The sequence below is a fragment of the Ambystoma mexicanum genome, chromosome 4q (genome assembly GCF_040938575.1).
Source record: "Ambystoma mexicanum isolate Mex_15411 chromosome 4q, UKY_AmexF1_1, whole genome shotgun sequence".
Taxonomy (NCBI): domain Eukaryota; kingdom Metazoa; phylum Chordata; class Amphibia; order Caudata; family Ambystomatidae; genus Ambystoma; species Ambystoma mexicanum.
The window spans coordinates 1,172,345,279-1,172,367,100 of NC_090928.1; the positions used below are offsets into that span (position 1 = coordinate 1,172,345,279).

Below are 21,822 nucleotides of genomic sequence, written 5' to 3' on the forward strand. Positions count from 1 at the left end.
GCTGTTGATATCCAGAAATGCTGGAGTGGATCTAACAAGCGCCTCTGACAGTCTGGAGAGGTTGCACTGGCGCATTGGTCTACTAACTGCTGCCAGTAAAAGCACACAATTATAAAAGCAGCAGCTTGGACACATCCCCACTGAAGAACGTTCCTCGGATTCTGTGTACTTGCGCACCCTGCAACCATGGCTGAACAGGCTGCTAAATCCAGGCCAATATATATATATATACATATTTTTTTTCAAATCGGTATTTGTTGCCACTAAGTCAGTAGGCGGTAGGACTGCTTAAAAAGCGGTATCCTACTTCCTAAATCGGTAGGGTTGGCAAGTATGTGTGACCTCACAAGTGTGCACTGGGGCAAGGATTAGGGACGTGGAAGTAATGAGTCCTACCTATTGGTGTAGATAATAAACAAACAGTTGTACTAAAAGGCAACATCTCCATCTTGCTTCTTCAAACCAGTGTCCAAAAGCAACGCTCTACGATGTAAATATTTATTTTATTTTTACATTTGTGTAATGCACTAACAGTCTACAAGCAAATCCATGTAGTAAGAGACTCCAGATTGTACATGTTTGGAAGACTTTCCAATTCCTTGCACTTCCACGCAAGTCTATAGATACACATTTTTACAAAGCTAGAACGTTTTCATAGAAATGGCGATATGTAAGACGCGCTCCAGCAGGCGAGCTGCCATCGTGTCTGAACAAATTAGGGTTCTAGTATTAATGACCCATATGACAATCGATGCGGAGCTCTGGCATCATACCATTGCTACGATTCAAAGCCTCATAACATAAGGAAGGGAAGTTTCTATTCATCCATCCCCGACGCATCCACTTCTCTCTGCGCACGCGCGCACTTTCTTTAATGCTGGGCGAACAGGTGGTATCTGTAACCACGCCCCCCGCGGGTATGTCTGGCAGATGCTCTCGGCTTGGCTACTTCACCTGACCGGAACCCGATCTCTTCTTCCGAGGACCGGAAAGAATTGCGTCATGACGTTGGGTGCGCTAAACTACAGGTTCCGCCTTCTTCGCCTGACAGGCGTGCCGCACAGCCAGTCACTCTTGCACTAACGGTGTCATGCCGGGTATGGCCCCTAGCAACAGTTGTTAAGGGCGCCTTGCGTGTGTGGCTGGGATTGTACTTTAAGTTTGAAGTTTCTTGTGTGTGCGGGTTCACTAGAAAGGACCATGGTGAAGCAGACCATACAGATCTTCGCGCGAGTCAAGCCCACCAAGAAGCAGAGCGGGGTAGGTGCGGCGCCGCGTGCTTTGACGCCTTGTGATTACCTGCCCTAGGGCAGTATCTGCGGGAAGTGAGACGCCCACGTGCAGGGAGTAACTATTTCCTAGTACCCAAACGTGCCACCCTATAAGATTCTGTCCTAGTGATCTGGGAATGAGGTTTGCTGGTTTCGTTAATGTTACGCATCCGTGGCGTGATGACACTACATATCCCAGCAAGCTTAGCTGCAAGCTCTTGCCAATACAGCGTCTTTAAACAGTTGATTCAAGAGTAAAGACCCAATTTGCCACAGGATGCATGTGTCCTTTTGTTTAAAGCATGCAGGAGATTAGGTTACATGTATGTTAAAGGCATACTTTGTGTACATTAATGTGTCAGACAAAATAGTCGTTCCCTAACGTGACAAACGGAGTTAGCATTTGACTGCATACAATGAGTCTAACATCCTCACTCTGTGGAATGTGATACACAGAATAACATGACACATGAGCCCTGGCATCTAACACACAAGCATGCACAATGCAACTAACTTCAGTGTCAGAGTATATGACATGCCGGTTTACAATATGTGAAAAATAAAATGAGACCGGCACCTTAGCATATGACACAGAAAATGCGAAATGCACTCTCACACAGGAAAACCTGAGATTTGCAAACTGCCATGTGGCCTAAACCACGAGGTGTGTGTGTCTTGATATGGGTCCAGTGGCAGCTGGTGATTTTTTTTAAATTTGAATGGTGTAAATATTTCCAACAAATATGACAGATCAAACGAGATTAGCGCAGGAGCACAAACCAACCAAAGGGTTTTGAGTGGGTTCTCCCCAAAGAATTTTTTTTTAATACATTACAGGACACTTAACATGATAAATTGGGTAGAAAGCTTGCAATTGGTTTTTGTAAGGCAACTCATGAAAAAATTAAATAGTTGCAAGTCTCCAACAGTGCACAGGATCATTTCCCAATGTATTTTCATGATGTCTTTCCCCATGCTATATGCCAGTATACATTTCTTTTCCCACTCTGGTTGTTTCTATACATTTCCATGCTGCACCAATATATGCCAGTATTCCCATATAAGAACATACTTGTGTTTGCTTTGCACCTAATGCCTGTAATGATACTATGAGAAATCATGGCCACGCTGGTACTGCCAATATATGGTAGTATCTCAACGTAAGAACATGCGCCTGTTGGCTTTGCCATTAAACATGAAGAAAGAGGAGTGTGGGGGTGCACACCATGTATTAACAACTGATTCAACCAAAGTTTAAGGACAATAATTGTGAGAATGTTTTAAGGTGCTCCCGGTCAGACCCTGGCTACTGGGCTGTAAAATTGTAAAGGTTGGATGTTACTCAGGGATTAAGGAAAAGAACCGGACACTCAGTTAGGCAAACCGCCTGGTAAAGCTCATAAACAGGTTAAGGGGTTTACTTATCTATTTTTTACATTTGTAAAGAGCACAAACCCTGAGGCACCAGGGTGCTGTTGCGAGACCAGTTACATGATACAATCTTAGACTCACATCCGTCTATGGTGAAGGTAGTGTATTGGGGACTGAGTTTCTGCAGCATTGCAGGTGGGCCTGCCAGTAGGATCTCGGTCTTGTCATCATTTAGACATGGGTAGTTAGCTGCCATCCATGATTGTATCATGGAATAGATTTTGTTAAGCAAGCGTGTGTCTCATAGAAGCCTGACAAGGGTAGGAAGATTTGGGTGTCATTGACATAGTTGGTGTAGGATATGCTGATTTCATCCAGGATGTCAAAAAAGAGGTTTTGTGAATATGTTGTAGAGGGAAGGAAAGACGCAGGAACCTTGTGGACGCCACAGGGGATAGGAATAGGGGGCGCTGGCAGTGTCTGAGAAGACTCTCATGGTTCTGTCTTCCAAGAAGGAGGTTAGCCAAGATGTGGCATCGGGGGAGAAATTGGCTGAGGTGATGTGGTGGTGATCTAGAGTGCGGTGGTTTACAAGGTCGAACGCAGCCTATGGGTCTAGCGGGAGAAGGATGGCTGGTTTGCCCTTGTCTCTGAAGGAATAGAGTTGGATCTTGAGGTCTAATAGTGCTGTTTCGGTGCCATGCCTGGGACTGAAGCTTGATTGCCGCATACCTAGGATGTGGTTGGATTTGAGAAGGGGTTGGATCTGGTTGTATGCTGCTTTGTCTAAGAACTTCAGGAGGAAAGGTACTGTCGTTATGGTGCAAGCGTTATTTGGCGCTGCAGCATCCAGGGATGGTTTCTTAAGTAGTGAGCAGATCCAGGATTCCTTGAGGCTCACTGGAACTGTGTTGTTGGTGAACAAAGCATTAATAAATTTGGTGTTGATTGGGACCAGGTGCTCTGACCAGTCTTTGATAGTAGTTGCTGGGCAGATGTCACCCTTACAGTTGGAGGGTTTAAGGTTATTTAGGATGTTGGCTGTTTCAGCCTCAGATAATTGTCTGAATTTGAAGGCAGATGCCGGATGTACTTTGGAGGGGTGTCGGGGGTAAGAGGGGCTGTTTTTTCTGTTTCTGATCAATTTCTTTCTGTAGTAGGGAGATTATCTTGCGCATAGCATTCTGAATGTTTGTGCACCATGGTTCGTCTTTATCAATGGGATTAGGGGCTGTGGTGGGTGTCTCAAGTTCTCTGAGGATTTTGAAGAATTCCTCAATTCCTTAGAGTTTGAGTTGGCATTCTCAATTCTAGTGTTGTATAATTGGGCTTTTGCAGCTGTGATAGCTTTCTTGTATTGTTTGGCAATTTTGTGAAGCCGTTTTTAGTGGCTTTGTGGGCTGTTTTTTCCAAAGACCTTCTGCTTGTCTTTTCTTGCTGCACAAGGTTTGAAAGCCTGCGGTGAACCAGGGCTTGAGGTGGCAAGTGGGTTTAGCCTTTCTGGGGATGAGTGGGGAAACCAGGTTGATGGCATTAGTGAGGGTGATGGCATATATGTCATCTAGGTCTTGGGGGTTGGTTATCCCCGGAGGTACTGAGGTGAGGAGCTTGAGTGAGGGGAGATGATGTCTTTGGTGATTAGTCTAGAGCATGGGTGCACAACATACGGCCCACGGGCCAGTTGCGGCCCGCCATGACCTTTTGTCCGGCCCAAGAGGCACAAAGACTTTCCTAATGGAGGGCGGCTCGCGGCCACCCTCCATTAGGAAAGTCTTGTCTTCCAGGCCGGTGAAAACACTGGCCCTCATTGGCTCAGCACACACACACGCACCACGTCGCTCCTACGAGCCACGTAATGCGTGTGTGCTGCACCAATGGAGGGCCAGCACTACGGCTGGCGTGGTCCATAAGGCTTGATGCCGGAAGGCATTTCAGCCTTGGACCACGCCAGCCGTAGTGCGATTCCAGCTTTCCAGTTTACCTGACGCTTACCTGCCTTCCAGCACGTCTCCGGTAAGTGGTCTGTTTGTGTTTGTGTGTCGGGTTTGTTTTGCTTTATGTTTGTGTGTGTATGTTGCGGTGGGGGGGTTGGGGTTGGGGTTTTGTGTCGGATGTGTATGAATGTTTGTATTTGAATGTATTTTGTGTGTATGTTGAGATGCGGTGGTGGGGGGGTGTCAGATGTGTATGAATGTTTGTATTTGAATGTATTTTGTGTGTATGTTGAAATGCGGGGGTGGGGGGTGTGTCGGATGTGTATGAATGTTTGTATTTGAATGTATTTTGTGTTTATGTTGAGATGCGGGGGTGGGGGGTGTGTCGGATGTGTATGAATGTTTGTATTTGAATGTATTTTGTGTGTATGTTGAGATGCGGGGTGGGGGGGTGTCGGATGTGTATGAATGTTTGTATTTGAATGTATTTTTTGTGTATGTTGAGATGCGGGGGTGGGGGGTGTGTCGGATGTGTATGAATGTTTGTATTTGAATGTATTTTGTGTGTATGTTGAGATGCGGGCGTGGGGGGTGTGTCGGATGTGTATGAATGTTTGTATTTGAATGTATTTTGTGTGTATGTTGAGATGCGGGGGTGGGGGGGTGTCGGATGTGTATGAATGTTTTGATTTGAATGTTTTTTGTGTGTATGTTGAGATGCGGGGGTGGGGGGGTTGTCGGATGTGTATGAATGTTTTGATTTGAATGTTTTTTGTGTGCTGAGTTGGGGGGTGGGGGGTTCGGGTCCGTATGGGTGCATGCTTGAGAGTGTGTGTGCTGAGTTGGGGGGTGGGGGGTCTGGAGTTTGGGGGGTGGGGGTTCGGGTCTGTATGGGTGCATGTTTGTGTGTGTGCTGAGTTGGCGGGTGGGGGGTTCGGGTCTGTATGGGTGCATGCTTGAGTGTGTGTGCTGAGTTGCTGTGTGGGGGGTTTGGAGTTGGGGGGGTGGGGGTTCGGGTCTTTATGGGTGCATGTTTGTGTGTGTGCTGAGTTGGGGGTGGGGGTTCGGGTCTGTATTGGTGCATGTTTGTGTGTGTGCTGAGTTGGGGGGTTGGGCATAGTTTTGGTTGGGGGTGAGGGGGCCATGGAGCATAGTGTTTGGTTGGGGGTGAGGGACATGGGGCATAGTGTTTGGTTGGGGGTGAAGGGGCCATGGGGCATAGTGTTTGGTTGGGGGTGAGGGGGCCATGGGGCATAGTGTTTGGTTGGGGTGAGGGGGCCATGGGGCATAATGTTTGGTTGGGGGTGAGGGGGCCATGGGGCATAGTGTTTGGTTGGGGGTGAGGGACATGGGGCATAGTGTTTGGTTGGAGTGAAGGGGCCATGAGGCATAGTGTTTGGTTGGAGGTGAGGGGGTCATGGGGCATAGTGTTTGGTTGGGGGTGAGGGACATGGGGCATAGTGTTTGGTTGGGGGTGAGGGGGCCATGGGGCATAGTGTTTGGTTGGGGGTGAGTGACATGGGGCATAGTGTTTGGTTGGGGTGAGGGGGCCATGGGACATAGTGTATCTAGGGTCAATACAATATATATAAGTTAATTAAACAGGCGAGATACAATAACTAAATAGAAATAAATTAATACAATGGAAAATGTGTAGTACAAAATGTAAGTTTGAAATGCAAATAAAAATCGTTACCCCTCAAAAACATTCTTTTTCCATGTGTTTAGTACAAATTGGGGGTTTAAAAAGCCTCCTGCCACGCCCCGCCTACCGCCCCACCCACATTTACTTTTCTGCCCACTATAGCCCTCATGTAAGGTACTTTCGGCCCTCTGTCAAAATCAGTTGTGCACCCCTGGTCTAGAGCTATGGGGCTGTGTAGGTGGTGGGCTGATCGGTTGTTTAAGGGGCGGTAAGGAGACGCTGATAATGTGGTGGGACGACCATGGGCATGGGGTGTTGGAGGAGATGGTGACCTGGCTGTTCAGGTCATCTATCCAGTCGAGGGCTCTCCCTTTGTCGTGGGTGGGAAAGGATCCGCAATGTGTGAAGCCAGGGTCTGAAAGTGCATTTGCTGCAGTGGTGGCTGCTGCGTCAGAGGGGTTGTGTAGGCCCAGGTTGAAGTCACCTGGGATTATGGCACTGGTGGTGGATCTGATGTTGCTGCGTAGCAGGTGGTTGATATGTTCCTTGAAAGCAACTGTATGTCTTGGTTGCCGGTAGAGAATGTGTAGGTTGATGGAGTCTGTTGGGGATGTGGTCAGTTTTAGTGTGTGGTGTTCAGTGTTCCTCCGTGGAATTTCTATAGAGTCTAAATTGAAGGGACTCCCTATAGATAAGGGCGATGCCGCCCCCTCTCGAGTCTGGCCTGTCGCATCTTGTGATTGTGTAGCCTGGTGGAAAGCCTAGAGATATTTCAGGCCCGGAAGCCTGGTGGAGTCATGATGGCTAGGAGGTCTAGTTTTTGGGCAGTGATGAGGTAATTTATATCTAGGGCGTGGGCTGGGAGTGACCTAGCATTAATGAGGGCACCGTGGAGTGGTTGGGATGTTTGAGGGGGTGATTCTAAGGTAGGAATAGCGGCGGAAGTTGTTTTTAGTTTTGAGGCCACGGGTCCTGATGTGGTAGTGGGGTGGGAGTTGTTTGGGACTGGGTTGGGACGGTGGCGTGAAGATAAAGTGGTTGGTAATTGTATGTGAGTCGGTGAACTGGGTGCTGACTTAGGAGTGGGGCCCGTGGTTGGTGTTTGGGAGAGGTGGTGCTTGGTGCTGCATCTAGCACTCGGGTGAGCGTTTCTGAATAACATAGAGGCTAGGAGGTGTGTGGGTGAGCTCCTGGTGGTACGAGCGCACAATTTGGCGTTCCTTGGGGAGGTGTATTGTGTGGATTTGAGCATTCATGTGGGTGTCGTGTAAGTGGGGCGGTAGAGGAGCTGTGGGCTAGCTCGTTGGGTAGTGCTGACCTTTGACATGAGGCGGGGATGGCGGTGTGTGGCCCACCAGCCGTGGCATGGCATGAGTAGTTGGGTCATGAGGATCAGTGGGAGGCGGCTGGCATTCTTAGTGGTCTGTAGGCAGGTTTGGGATGAGTGGTATAGGCGTGGCTTTGTAAGGCGGGGCAGTGGGATTTGTGCGGATGTGCACAGGACTCATGGAAGACTCAAGGGCATGTCTAGGTATAAGGAGGCTAGCAGGTGGGCTCGTCTCTTCAGTGGCAGATGCTGATAGTTCCTCAGAGGTAGAGAGGGATGGAAGCTTTTTCGGTGGGGGATTGGCAGAATTTCTATGTTGTCAGAACTTGTGTGTCTGCGGCGGTAGGTATGGAGTGCTGCGGGCTTGGATGCGCTTGGTGCTATGAGTGGGCAATCGTTGGTGATACTATGTGAATTATGGTGATTGTTTTTGGGAGAATCGGGAGTAACAGCGGGATGGAGAGAAGGGGTTGGGCATGGCAGGGGAGTATGGCATGAACATGCGGCAGGCTGCAAAACATAGTGAGACAATAAGTGAGTGCCGGCAGTACTTGGGAGTACGTTGGGCTTACCTTGGTTTTCTATGATGAGGCGTGAGGTACAATGTGCGATGGCAAGGGGCGATTGCTGCAAGCAGCGGACAGTGTTCGTGTTTAATACATTTCACATGGGTTTTACAAAGGATCAAACATATTTATATAAGGATAACCTCTTCCATACCAACTTCATGAAACTCATACACGTTATGATTGATATTGCAGCCAGGAAGACAGATATTATATACCTGACGAAGAGCATCATTCCCTGAAACGTGCAGTAAATGCACAAGAAAATAAAAACAAGGACACACCACCCCCATGTTGTAATACAATTTTCTTGATGCCCATACCTGTTGATTTCTTTTTTTTAAAAAAACTTTAGCCTGAGAAGACATTTTGTGAAGTATGTAAAAATCGTTCTCTTTTCCAATGTCTATTACCACATGTTGAGTACTCATTGTATATTGCTCAAGGCACTGTTTTTGTGAAAAAGACAATTTGTTATCCTTGTATAAATATGTTTTATGATTTTTTGTAAAACACCACGCAAAATGTACTTATTCCTTTGTATGAAACACTACACCACTTAACTTGTTTACAAACTTTACCAGGCGGTTTGCCTCAGTGCCCGGGTCTTGTCTTCAATGCCCGAGGAACATCCAATCTTTGCCATTAAAAATGCTATGCCAAAATATGGAGAAATGACCAAACTGGATGCACTGAAATAGCCATGTAATAAGATATCATGCTTGCCTTATTATAGATGCTCACTAAAAATGTCATGCCAAAGAAATAGCTACAATGGCTGCACCAAAATGCCAGTGTAGGCATGTAATAACTTGTTTTATCAAATGCCCAGTGAAGGACTGGCAACTTTTGGCCTGGGAGGGCTGGCATATGAGCACTTTTCCTCATCTTCCCAGTTTGCAATTTGACAGCAGGCTACATCGCCTCCCTTCCCATCGCGTCACATCTTTAGTTTTAGAACAATGTAACGAGGTGACAAAGCTAGAGAATTTATTGGTAGAGCAAAGCCATTGCTGAACCAGGGTGTCCAGCTTCACCCTCGGGACCAATCATGAGCTGTCCCTGCGCTAGCTTCACCCCACCTAGCCCACAACACAAAACCCACATCTTGCACCCTGTCTATCCACCCCACCACCCACACAACATAAGATCCTCGCATGGCATCCTGTCTCCCCAGCAGTATGAATAATATAAATGGTTACAATTCTAATTATATATGGGGTAACACTTTAGTTTATGAACTCCTCTGAGTCAGAATTTCTTTACAGATTTTTAAGGAAAATGAGACACAGTGATAAAAAGTGATTTCCTCATGTCAGGATCTGAGCCGCGTCTTCCTGGCTCCACAGTTTCCAATTAAGAGAGCAGGAAGACTTGTCCTAAAGCGTCTTCAATATTAGAACCGAAAAAATGCATTATGCAAAGTTGTTATTCAAGGGCTAAAATGTTATAATGTTCAATACATCTGGCTTTCAAAACATCAATGTATCTACAAGAGGGAAACCTATTAATCTTCTGAATTTGAATGCAAAAACATATATCAGTACTAACAAGGAAGAACAGCATTAGAGTGGGAGCCTCATTGATGTAATTACATAACATTAGCCATTACACACACACACGTCTTGCAAACGTATCCCAAGATACCCTCGCTTATGTTCACAAAAGTTAATTCAGCCAGAGAGCTACCCATTCCATGAACACTCATCAATTTATCAACCCCAGATTCAGACTAGAAAGAACTGGGGGGCTGAGCTTCCCAGTCCTAGCCACTAGGAACTGAAATGCCCTATCGCTGGCACTCGGAGCAGAACAATCATACTGGGTCTTCCGCAAGCACCTTAAGACTTTGTTATTCGACCAGGACTGGACCCCGGCGGCACTCCGCACCGAATGAAACTGGGAACTTTCAAAGTGCATAACTGCGATACACTTACTTATCTTAATGAAACAGCTACACCCTAATGGACTATGCAATCATATTCTTATGCTATTGTTTCCTGTGTGAACTGCGCCTTCCTTCCTATAGGTTTTGCATGTGTTACAAATGACAAATAAAATCAAATAAATAACCTAGCTTGTTGTGCCTTGCCGATCCACTTCTCATATGCTCCTTCGTACCTGCATGGCTACATACTAGTAGGGGTGGGCAAACAAGGCTAATTCTGTTCTGTTTGAACATTGGAGGATTCCTGGCAAATGTCACCAAATCCACCAATTTCACCCACAGATCGGAATTTGCAATTTGGGGCCTTTTCCTGCCCGAAATTTCATTTTTCTAAATTTCATTTTTTGTACGAATGACATTTTAGGCAGGAAATGGTTGTCCCCAACCACTTTTTTAAGTTTAGTTTTCATCCGAAATTAAAAAGTCTTTGTTTCGGACTACACAAAAAATGGAATTTGGATATAAAATGAAATTTCCACCACAAAAAAAAACGGCCAAAAGTGGGACAGAAAAGGTGGGAAATCGTCCAGGATATTGGAGAAACATTCTTATAGAATGAAACCAAGGACAAACTCTAATCAGATATGGAGTCTTACTTCCTTGGCAAGTAGAAGTTGTGACAAGTTGCTGTGGATGGCAACAGACCAATGGTGTACGGGGCACTCTAGCGCCAACATTACCATCCAGGATAACAGAACCATTTAAATGTGTACATTACTGCTGGGCGGCCTGAACATGCCCTTTCAGTCTAGAATTTCCTTCTGCTCACACGCTCGCTCACTCTGGAGACCCATGTGTGGGAGCAACCCAGTCTCCTCTACAACATTGCTGAAATCAAGACGAATGCCTCGACCCATCTACACAGAAGCCGAGCAGGCCTGGATGCACTGGTTTCCTTTGTGGTAGGCTGGATTTTTAAAGATTTTGTCTTTTTCAATGGGGCCAATGTTCCTCTTGCCCCATTCCCAGCCCAACCCTGCAGATGCCCATCTTGCTCATACCCCACTTTCCTCCCAAAGTGCTGATCAGCCACAATCAGCAGCCCGGGCCAGCCACACGCAATTCACCTGCTAATTCTCTCGCACGCCTATTCTCCTGCTCATTCATACGCACACCCACCCATGTGTCCATGGACTTATTCCTTCATGCACACATACAAAATACATTATTCTTGCCTTTAGCCCTTGTCTTGTCAGTTCCTCCCTGCGTGCTGCCTCCCAGAGAACTAGCCGGCAGCCCTCTGGGTCATGCACCACGCGAAGAGGAACTAGATACAGAAGAGTGCTTTCTGGTTTTTGTGCCTGCAAACCAGAGCAGCAGCACTTCTGACTCACCACCCCAAACTGTCTGAATATGTGAGGAGCTACAGGGAGTACCCCCTAGGCACATTGAGAGGTGCTGTTCTCCAGCCTGCTTCCCTAATGAGCTGTGCAAGGATGGGGAAGTAACACACTGCGGCATTGCAGGGTCCCTTGAACGTGTGTGCTGGGGGACAGAAACTATCAAAGGGAAGGCATGTTTCCCTTTGACAGTTTAAGCTAGCCCTGTAGCGCTTCCTCTAAAATGCGACACAAAATAGTGAAAGGTTCACTGTACAGGATGTCTTGGAGAACCTGGCTCCAATCGCTTTTGCGTTTTATAAGTAGACTGCGCTTGTTTCTATTGCATTGTTCTTGAACAGACATGTATGACACAGGGTTCGACATTAAGATTCGATGATCAGGAGCTAAAACCAGCTCCTGGGTGTTGGCCATCCCCATGTCGGCATAAGCTACCGCAGGCGAACCAGAAGCAACCGGTAGATGCTACTTTTTGCCCATTATGTTTGATCCATTGTGTTTAGATGTGTCTTAATTGTTATTAACCTACTCAAATTTGAGGCCACCTAAGAATCTTTGTAAGGCACCAGTTGGCCAGAGGAGCTAGAAGTAGCTCTTGGTTTCAAGGTAACCAGGCTCTCCTAGGATACAGCTGGAGCTGAATAGCTCCCAGCCCAGCTCCCCACACTTTCGAACCCTGATGTCATAACATGCACTCAGAGCCAACGGCTTGTCCGGTGTCCTTCTGTCTTGTGCTCTGCCAGAGATATTCAGAATGTGGTGTGTGTAAGAGATATACCTCCTTTTCCTTTTGTGGAAGGCGGCTAGGGGAAGACCATACTCTCAGGAGTGGTGTGAATGTTATCCAGTAGCAACCCAAAACGCAAAGTATAATAATCCAAAATAAAGGGGATCTCCAATCAGGGTTTTATGAAAATATATATCCGTTAATTGAGCACACCATCTGCCATATTAACTAAATAGAAAAACACCACACAAACTCGCCTGTGGAAATGACAAAGAATATGCAGAGATGGAAAGCTGCAGCAAGCTGGGTAGCGAAACACAGGAAGGAAGGCAATAAATAACCACAATGCTTTTTTTAAAGGATATGTTCTGGTGCAAAAATGGATATAAGATGACCAAGCCAGTATTTAGGGCCCATAGATGTTATGCTATGTTCAAGGATCTTATAGCATGCTCTGTTGCCACCTGTGGCCCTCTACTGGATCCGCAATGCAAGGGGGTAGTGGGGTCTGTTAGTCGGATTGTGCGGGAAAAGAGCTGGCATGTGGTGGTGTGGTAAGATTGTGTGAGGTATTGTTTCATGTTGGGTGGTGTGAGGTGGGTGCGGTTTGTGGTGCAGTAGAGGTATGGTTGTGTTTAGTTCAGAGTTTGAGGGTGCGTATGCAGAATGGTGAGTTTTCTGCTATGTTATTTAGCAATAAATTGCCTATCCCCAGCAATCCATTAAGTGTGACACATTACTGTTCCCATCAATCCATCTAAGTGTGGTACATCTCGCCTCAACATTCCACCTTGAGGAGTGGGACACCGCACGATACAGACACTACACCATGTCCATCTCATGGCGCCATAGGGAGCACAGGCTCGCCCATTCAGTTAGACCAGATGCGGAACATGGTTAATCTAGCAAATGGGTTAAATGCGCATATGGGTAATTTACACAATGGGGCTACATGCAAGATAACACTAATCTTTATAAGTAGAGTAAGTGCAATTAGGTACAAGATATTAGGTAATAAGACCAGACCAGTCCTTCCACAGCTGGCCTGGAATAACAATGCTGACGTGTATGACAGCAATCTGATATGGCCTCTTGTAGTTAAGTGAATTACTATCCACCATTCCCTAAACTCAGGTATGTTTTGTGGTTTTGGAACAGAGGTGCAGACATTGAATGCTCCATTTGTGCTGAAGTGACTTGGGTACCGCATCAGCGGTCAATGGGCACCTATGATCTCTGGACGTGCCCTGTGCCACTGGAGGGGCAGTAACTGTAGATCTGGATACTGATTCAGCAGGGCACATGTGTACACTATGCTTTTGGCATGGATCTTTCAAAAGGGCAATCTGGTTAGCAGATCGCCCTTTCTGAGATTAAATTACCTGCATGATTTTATTAATTAATACAAATCAAATAAAAGTGGGGGATTCTAGATCCTTGCTAGATGCAGTCCGTCACAGTGAGTCTATCAATGAGGGTGTCACGAGGAGATACTTTGTTACACGTGATGTTAGCTGCCAAATCTAAATAAAGGCCTCACTGATAAAATTGTCCATAGATGCTTGTATGAAGCCTTATACTTTACAATGTGGTGTATGCTGTTTACTGGCAAACTGGTATAATTGTGTGTAAATTCTTGCATGAAGACTGAATTTGAATGGATGTAAGCTTCTGATATCATCATACATTCTGATACTGTTCTCTCTGAAGTATTTCCCAATCACACTCTTGTTCATAATTAGATGATTTGGAGATGCAATTAAGGAAATAGAAAAACTCACAAAGGTAGCACAAGCCGAGAGCAATCGTACAGGGGCAGAAATGCAGTTGGTGATGAGCAGATGCAAAAACAACCTATGAGCAGTACACAACAAGGTGTGACCCATGAGCAGGAATACAATGAGCAACCACTCGGCAGCAAGATAACCGGGTCGGGAGGATAGCTCGGGGGCAACGTGCTCGACGCAGAGCAACACAGGTTCGATCCCTGGGTCCTCGATTAGAAACCTCTGGTTATTAAGCGCGTTATAAATAACCAGTTACAATTACAGCAAAGCACAGCCCAGGGGTAAGGTCTCGGAAGTGGAAAACTAGGTGCAAGATTAGAAGGCACAATGCAAGAGCAAGGTAGTAGTAGGGCAATGCCCAAGGTGACGGATTCACTGTGATTAGCAGAGAACAGTGTGGGATGCCACTCAGGTGGAAGACCACAATCTAAGCTTAAAATATGACTTTGCCAATTAGAACACGGTATACCACATGGGTATAACAGACATGAGCAGGGCTGAACTTTGATGATGACTATACAGAGACATATAAAAGAAACAATGGCAGGGCTTATGCGGGAATGGGGTCAATACCCCAGTAGTCTAGTCTCCTAAAGGGTTATCCAGAGCTGGAAAGCATTTGGTGGGCTGACCCTCTGTATCTGTTTTCGCCGAACCATCTCACACTGACTCGGCAGCCCTCTCGTACTTAAGAGGCAACTCTCATGCTTCATCTCATGTACATCCTTGTATTAAAAACCTAGGCTCCATGCATCCACCCCAGGCAGCCTCTCCTGAACACCCCGCTCCCGCCCCCCCGTGGAGCACACCCTTGTGTCCTCCCTAAGCCGCTGTGTCCTCTGGGCGTTCCTCAAGTACACAGAGGCGAGGGATCAGGCATGGAGGATTAAGACCCCGATACATACCCACCACTAACACACTGCCCCTGCCCGCATTGCTGCCACCCTTTGAGGCAACCATCAATGCTGGTTTTAGGAAGGTGCAGTTTAATGTTTGGGAGAGGTGGCACTTGCTTTATTTCCATTCACAGATAATACAATATGCTGTGAACTCCACCTTGCACATACGCTCCCCTAGCTCTGAGAATCTCGGTCCATAATGCCTAATAAAGTTGTAAATGTAACCCTGTGTTTCCTAATACATTACCTCAGTCTTACATAGTTACCTTCACATTGCCACCTACTCTCAAAATTAGACCCATAAAAAAAGACACACAAATAGATGTCCTGACTGAAAAAGACTTATTGTCTCACTTCCTTCTCCATGGCTACTCATCCCCTATGTGCAATGCAGGTCTTTTAAAAAGAGATTTTTTTTGGTGCCCATTCCTCGAGCTCCACTTGCCTATGAAGCAGGGTTGGCAATGGCCCTACAAGTCAAGCCGGATCTCATCCTGTAGTGCCAGTCCGATTTTGCGCGGGAAAGAACCATTTTGACATATTATCCGGTCGTCTGTTTTTGTGTCCACACAACTCTTCATATGTGGGCCTCACTTTTATGCAGCCAATTGCCACGTGCAGTCCAGTTGGAGGGGGGCCGTGGAAGTGTTGCAGCAGGCTAGAACATGCTCTGACTTATTCCCAGTTTATCAGCTTTACCAGTGGTAAATCCACTGAACTGAATTACCGCTGGGGTACCACTTCAGAAATCTTCCCTATTCCGAGGTGGTGTTATGCCCCATTCCGAGGCGGTGTTATGCCCCATTTTGGAGTCCCATACTACTCCATTGGGGTTTGGCGGAATGTTCGCCGGTGGTCATTTCACCGGCAGTAATTCAATACCTCCAGCCAAGTGGAGGAGGTTTAACTGTAAATTATTGTACATTATTGCTGGAACTCACTGTATTGAAATTGTATTTTAACTGAATGTTTCTATCTACACCTTGTCTTGTAGTGAAACTTATTATGTCATATTGCTATTCACTATGTAACTTTGTAAGCCTTGCACCTTCTTATTGCTGCGCCCTGTTACCTCTGGGTCTGGAGCGCATTAGAAATTTAATAAACAAACAAACCTCTCCAAACTTGAAATTTGGCGGTATGGTAAAAGTGCCAGCAATTCCGTTACCAACACTTTTTTACCACAGTGCCAAACTCGGAATGACCCCCAGTATACTTTGGGTGCTAAATTCATGTGCACTACAGTGTCACTGATTGGTGTGGATTGAAGGCATAGGCTCCTATTGTGTGTGTGTGTGTGCGTGTGGGGGGGACGTGGTGTGTGTGCGCGCGCGCATGTTTGTGCATTAAGTTCAGAGACAGGCACCCCCTGCAAAGCTGGGTAACCAGCGATCAACATGTCACATTTGACATCACTACTCTGCTAAGTACTTGCCACCTTTGGTGAATGGAGGTCTTCAGCAAACGGAACACAGAACCGCTGGCAAACGTTCCATAAATCCACCCTGCCTAGTGAATACAAAATGGTTGAAATAGCATGCAGTTACGCTCCACCTATGTAGTATGCTTTGTATATAACCTTAATGCCATAATCATTTTGCTTGTAGAATCTGTAATAATGGTTGCTTTACAATGCAATTTAACGTTACTCAATTTATCGACTTGAGTAGCGTGAAGGGCTGAGCTGGCCCGTCTGGGATTTTCTTGCAAAGTTCAGGCTCACCCCATCAACGTCGAGCACTTACCCCGTGAACTAACCACCTGCACAATGTCCAGGAACCCCAGAGGTTCTCCGGTCCCCCCTAGAGCCACAGGGCATCTTGTGTGGTCTTGGAAATCGTGAGTGAGCTTATTGTGTCTGACTTGTGTGAAGATGGAGTACCAAATCTTGTTCCATCAAAAGGGCACGCTTCTCCCAGCAGGGATATTTGGGCGCTGCACAGGCAGCCACTGAGCCGCTTGCAGGAAAGAGTGCCCATGCACTCTATATAAGTGGGGGGGGGTAGCGAAGGTCTGGTAACAGTTGGCGGGAGAAGCCTTACACATTGCCTGCCCATCCACCCTTTATTTTCAGTAACGGGATAGTTGCTGGTGTTAGCAGGTGACAAAGAGGGGGCGGATTGAAGGCAGATATGGTGGTTTTGGTGTGACTGGCTGCGGTACGAATTATGTGGTAGTTGTGCTTGTTTGTTGCTGATGTGGCAGGTCGAGTTTGGCATTCGAAGTTCTGGTGGGAAGTGTGAGTGTGTGGGGACAGAGGGGTGAATAGATAAGGGAGCAGGGAAGTCGAGGACAAGGTCGGTTGAAGGATGGTTGGGGGAATCAGGAAGATTATTATCGCTGTAAAGAGAGTGGTTAGCGCTGCTTCGAATGGACAGGCTAGCCCTGGGTTGCAAGAAAGGGGAAGAGGAGTGAAGAAGGATGGGTGTTGGCTCAGAGAGATAACATGGGTAAAGTTGGGAAACATAGTGGCGAGTTGGGGGGGAGTTTGAGGGGAGAGAATGGAATGGGAGGAAGAGGTTTTTGCATATGTATGTGCCAATCGTTTGGTTAGTCTGTTAGGCTGAGAAGCCAGGTTAGCGATTTTTGTAAGCTGTGGCCTGTCACATTAAAGCAACCTTTTCCACTTAGAGCGAGTCTGGGTGTTCTTGGGCAGTTTAGTCCAAGGGCCACCTTTTCCACACACTGACATACGCAGCATTAATTTTTCCGCCTTGGTTGTTCGTGTTCTTCTTTTTGGGCCAGCAAATGCTCAGCCGCCATCAAGCGTTTGCCCATGCACCGGGAACGTTCCAGATTATCGCTGTCTGTTAGCCCATGCTCCGGAAACGTTCCAGATTATCGCTGTCTGGTTGCCCATGCTCTGGGAACGTTCCAGATTATCGCTGTCTGTTAGCCCATGCTCTGGGAACGTTCCAGATTATCGCTGTCTGTTAGCCCATGCTCTGGAAACGTTCCAGATTATCGCTGTCTGGTGGCCCATGCTCCGGGAACGTTCCAGATTATCGCTGTCTGTTAGCCCATGCTCTGGAAACGTTCCAGATCATCGCTGTGTGCCCATGCTGCGGGGACGTTCCAGATTATCTCTGTTTTTACTTAAACCCAAGGATCTGGTCATGTGCTGGCCAGTTTATTTTGCACTCCAAACAGCACATCATTGATCCAGTTTTCCACATTGTATTAAAGGTTAAAAGCAGGAGGCTCGCACCAAATCATGTAATTTATTGCCCATATCCAGAGCATCTGCTTTCCCGCCTTCATGTTCCACAGTTAGGTAACATGTGGCATTCCTGGTCTGTGACAGGAGCCCTCGGGTAACACCCGTTGTCTTGTTTCACTTCTATTCTCAAATCTCCCATCAGAGGCTCTGATGGACGGGCCAGAGAAAGCCACCTGACCAAGAGACGTATAAATCCTGAACCTTTTCTCCATTTCCTTCCTGCGCCTACTTGACGCTATATCGTTCTCGGAATGGAGTACACACTCGCAAATGGCGCCTAAATGAGTGCACTTTAAGGTCTGCCCGGTAACTGGAGGGAGTTGCAAGGGAGGCTGCACATGTGTACGGGGAATTGGAGGTTAGAGGGGTGCTGGATTTGGCAGATCAGGCTTCTTCATGGCAATACATGGGCATGCAGGGGTGAATAGGCAATGCAAAGGTGTTTCTGGTTTGGGCATTGAAGCGTGTACCCGAACATGTGAACGTCTTTCTGGGCGCGTCGGCTATACATGGTCGAAAGACTGAACCTGAGCCGCATGTGAACGTCTTTCTGGCACATGTTTTCTAGACTCAAGGGCTATGCATGACGCGAAAGACTGAACCTGAGCCTTTGACTTGTTTTGTCATTTGAACACTTTCATTGGCATACTCATGTAAACGGCGGAATATGAAGGTGTAGCTGAAGAGTTCTAGCTGTACATGGCCAGGTAAAGGTGCACCCATACCTGCCTACATTTGAAAATCAAAATTCCTGAGATGTATGACCCGCCCACAGTCACACAAAACTCTGCCCATTTTCACATGGCTCCACCCACATCTCAAAAAGGTAAACTGTTGTAATGTGATGCATTTTTCATTAAATTGCCTTTTCACAACCACCCAAATTGCATAAGACAAAAGGCATTCGCCTTCCATAAAATCAACAGTTTAAAATGTGCACATGTAAACTCCAAGAAGCAATACAAAGGTGTTCCCTGAATTTTGCAGTACCGAAATGGGACATTTCACCTTAGTAGTTTTTCATCAGGTTATGTAGTGCAGTGGTGAGTTGTCCAGCCTGCAAACCTGATGGCTGTGGTTCAATGGGGCTGAGTCCACCCTAACCTGGGCAAAAAGAACGAAAGCAAAAGCAACGCGCATTCGCATTGAAAGTCCATGGTGGCGAAGTCCTGCAAGCATAACGAAACCAAAAAAAAGCAATCAACGAAAGCTTTCCCCCATAAAAATTCCTGAGATTCCAGGGTCTTTCCCAGAGAGACCCAGAGAAATGGCTAAAATTCCGGAGTCTCCGGGAAAAATCCCGAGGGAAGGCATGAATGGGTGCACCTGACATATGACGGCTGAACTTGGAAATAAACGAAGCCATTCTTAGTATGGCGGTACACGGGGTAGATCAGCATAAACACGGGCAACATTACCTGCTTTCATGCAAATGTTGCGGTGCATAATTCTGTATATGGCAATGTAAGGCGGTAGTTAATGTGAATGCTGAAAGAAAAGGAGATTGTCAATTGATACCTGGGTGCACAAAAAGGAGATGTTTTCATTTCTTTTTTAACTAAACATGAACATCTTGTCTTTTGAGCAGTATTTCTTTGCTTGCTGACGTTTGCTGCTTCTGGACTTTGAATTATTTATCTTTTCAAACGGAGCATTGTGCGTGTTGCAACATTCCTCTCGCATCACCTAATGAAGGCCTAAATTCAGCCAAGCTACCAAACGGTGAGCCAAAGACATCTTAGAGAATCTTTACTATGGCTCCATGCAAAGCACCCATGAATCTTATCTCGCACCAATTTCATCGAGCTCCCTATGCTTTCCTGCAGATGAGACCAATGTTAAGAACCAAGTTAATTATAGATTCGGAATATCTTGAGTGGTTTCCTGAATACCTTTAGTAGGGATCTAGATAGGAATTTGTTGAGTAGGTGATGAGTGCAGCTCCTCTGCATCTGATATCGCCAGAAAGCAGGAATTGCCACTGGGGAGCGAGGTTCAAAATTCAACCTCCACATGAGATGCACACTACAGCCTTCTGTCCATTATGTACAACCCGTTATCCTTCAAGTGTCTTCTAAATGTATCCTAATGCATCGTTATATACATTCCCAAACACACAGAGTAAATTGTGCTAAGGTATGTTTGTGTGGGAGGATTTGTCCTGGCTAGTCCAATGTAGCTTCTGGTGTCAAGCTAGCTAGGTTGTAATAGGCTACAAACAGAGCAAAATAGCGGACGGCTCCTGGCCAATTGGAACCCTGCTTTGCCTCGATGACAGTTGTGTAGTGATGGGGTATCCCCAGATTTAGTCGCTGGTATATTGGTGGCTTTGCTTCATGTGGCTCTACAAGAATAGAGCGAGTGTGTGCCTATTCGTAGGATTGAGGGGGAAAGGCAGGTCTCAGTGCTTGGATTTTATGCCTGAAATGTAAATCTAAGTTAAATCCTGCTATTTCTAACTGTGCTAATCCAGAAATATTTGATGATCTTGCCTTGGAGTGTTTAAAAATCGTAGTTAGAGAAAATGGTAAACAGAATAGATTGCATAGAAAAGCGACTAGAATGAATTCTGCGCTACACACGGATATTCACATCCCAAAAATTAAAGTGGAGTGTACCATTTGGCTACTTTATCGTGGTGTGGAGAAATTGTTCCGATTGTTAAACAATCACACCAGTCAGTCAGAAGTTTAATTAAACGGATATATCCCACAACTGCAGCTATTGAGGCCTACGATAAATCGTGCAAATGTACAAGACACGACTTGTTCATGACTAAGAAAAGGAAGGAGGCCGATTTAAGATTCATCGCGACATAAAATGGCAAAGCCCACATGATTAGAAGATAAAGATTTAAAGAATGTAAATAAAAACGGTTTGTTTCTTGGAGTTTTAACAAATCTCCATCTCTACGGGCATTGTGGATGCCTTATTTTGTCCAAAGAAAAGAAGGGGCAATAGACTTTATAGCCAATTGTGAGGGATCGTGGTATTCGTAATCCAGAACATCTGTAGAGCCCTAGGTTTCAGACCCCTGGAATGAGTGGTTGACCACAAAAGAATGATTTGTGCGATTTTATTTATTTATTTATTTTTTAAATGCAAAGCATGCCACTTTGATATAAATGTGATGGAATATATTCATCTTTGGACATGTATTGATCTGTCAGCATATTGCATGTGAAAGCAAATATGTGGTCTATATTTTATCTTGAGTGTTGAAAGTGGTATGGGGAAGCACCATTCAAGAATTGAAAATTCTGATTTTGATACTAGGACCCAAAATGGACACAATATCCATGTATTTGTGGGGAGTAAATATGGAATATATATTTATGTGGCATTTCCCTTTAATTAATATTATAGTTCATAAGCTTTGTACTTGTGTAGATTAGTTCTTAATACAATCCACCATGTTGCCTTTTCTTTTAGAAAGGAATGGTCTCTGATGTATGTTTCTTTAATTGTTTTGTAAAATATCTCACCTGAATTGTATAGGGGAGGAGGTGGTGTATGCTACTACGATTAGATTTGTATTAAGCGTGTTGCTATTCTGGGAGCTCTATGGCCATAGAACTATCATGTTAATACATCACATGAATACTGGAGTTTTCCAGTATAAAATATAGAGCTGCTGTTAAGGTTTTATCATTTGTTTTTACATGTGATATTTGAGTGAGTATGTGCACCGTATGATGGATTTTGCACACGTGTTACTTTATAATGCATTTGCACTTCATGATTCAGCATCTTTAAAGCCAGTATTATTATTTTGCAATCTGATGTT

The 21,822-nt window shown here is 45.7% G+C and overlaps 1 protein-coding gene across 1 annotated transcript in view; it reads left to right on the plus strand.

Annotated features, from left to right (window-relative positions):
* Positions 1-1,026: 1,026 nt before the first annotated feature.
* KIF6 (kinesin family member 6) overlaps positions 1,027-21,822 on the plus strand; it is a 2,002,255-nt gene continuing 1,981,459 nt past the window's right edge. The window contains exon 1 of the mRNA XM_069608751.1: positions 1,027-1,260. Coding sequence (XP_069464852.1) covers positions 1,201-1,260 — 60 coding nt within the window. The 5' untranslated portion in view covers positions 1,027-1,200. The remainder of the gene's footprint in view (positions 1,261-21,822) is intronic.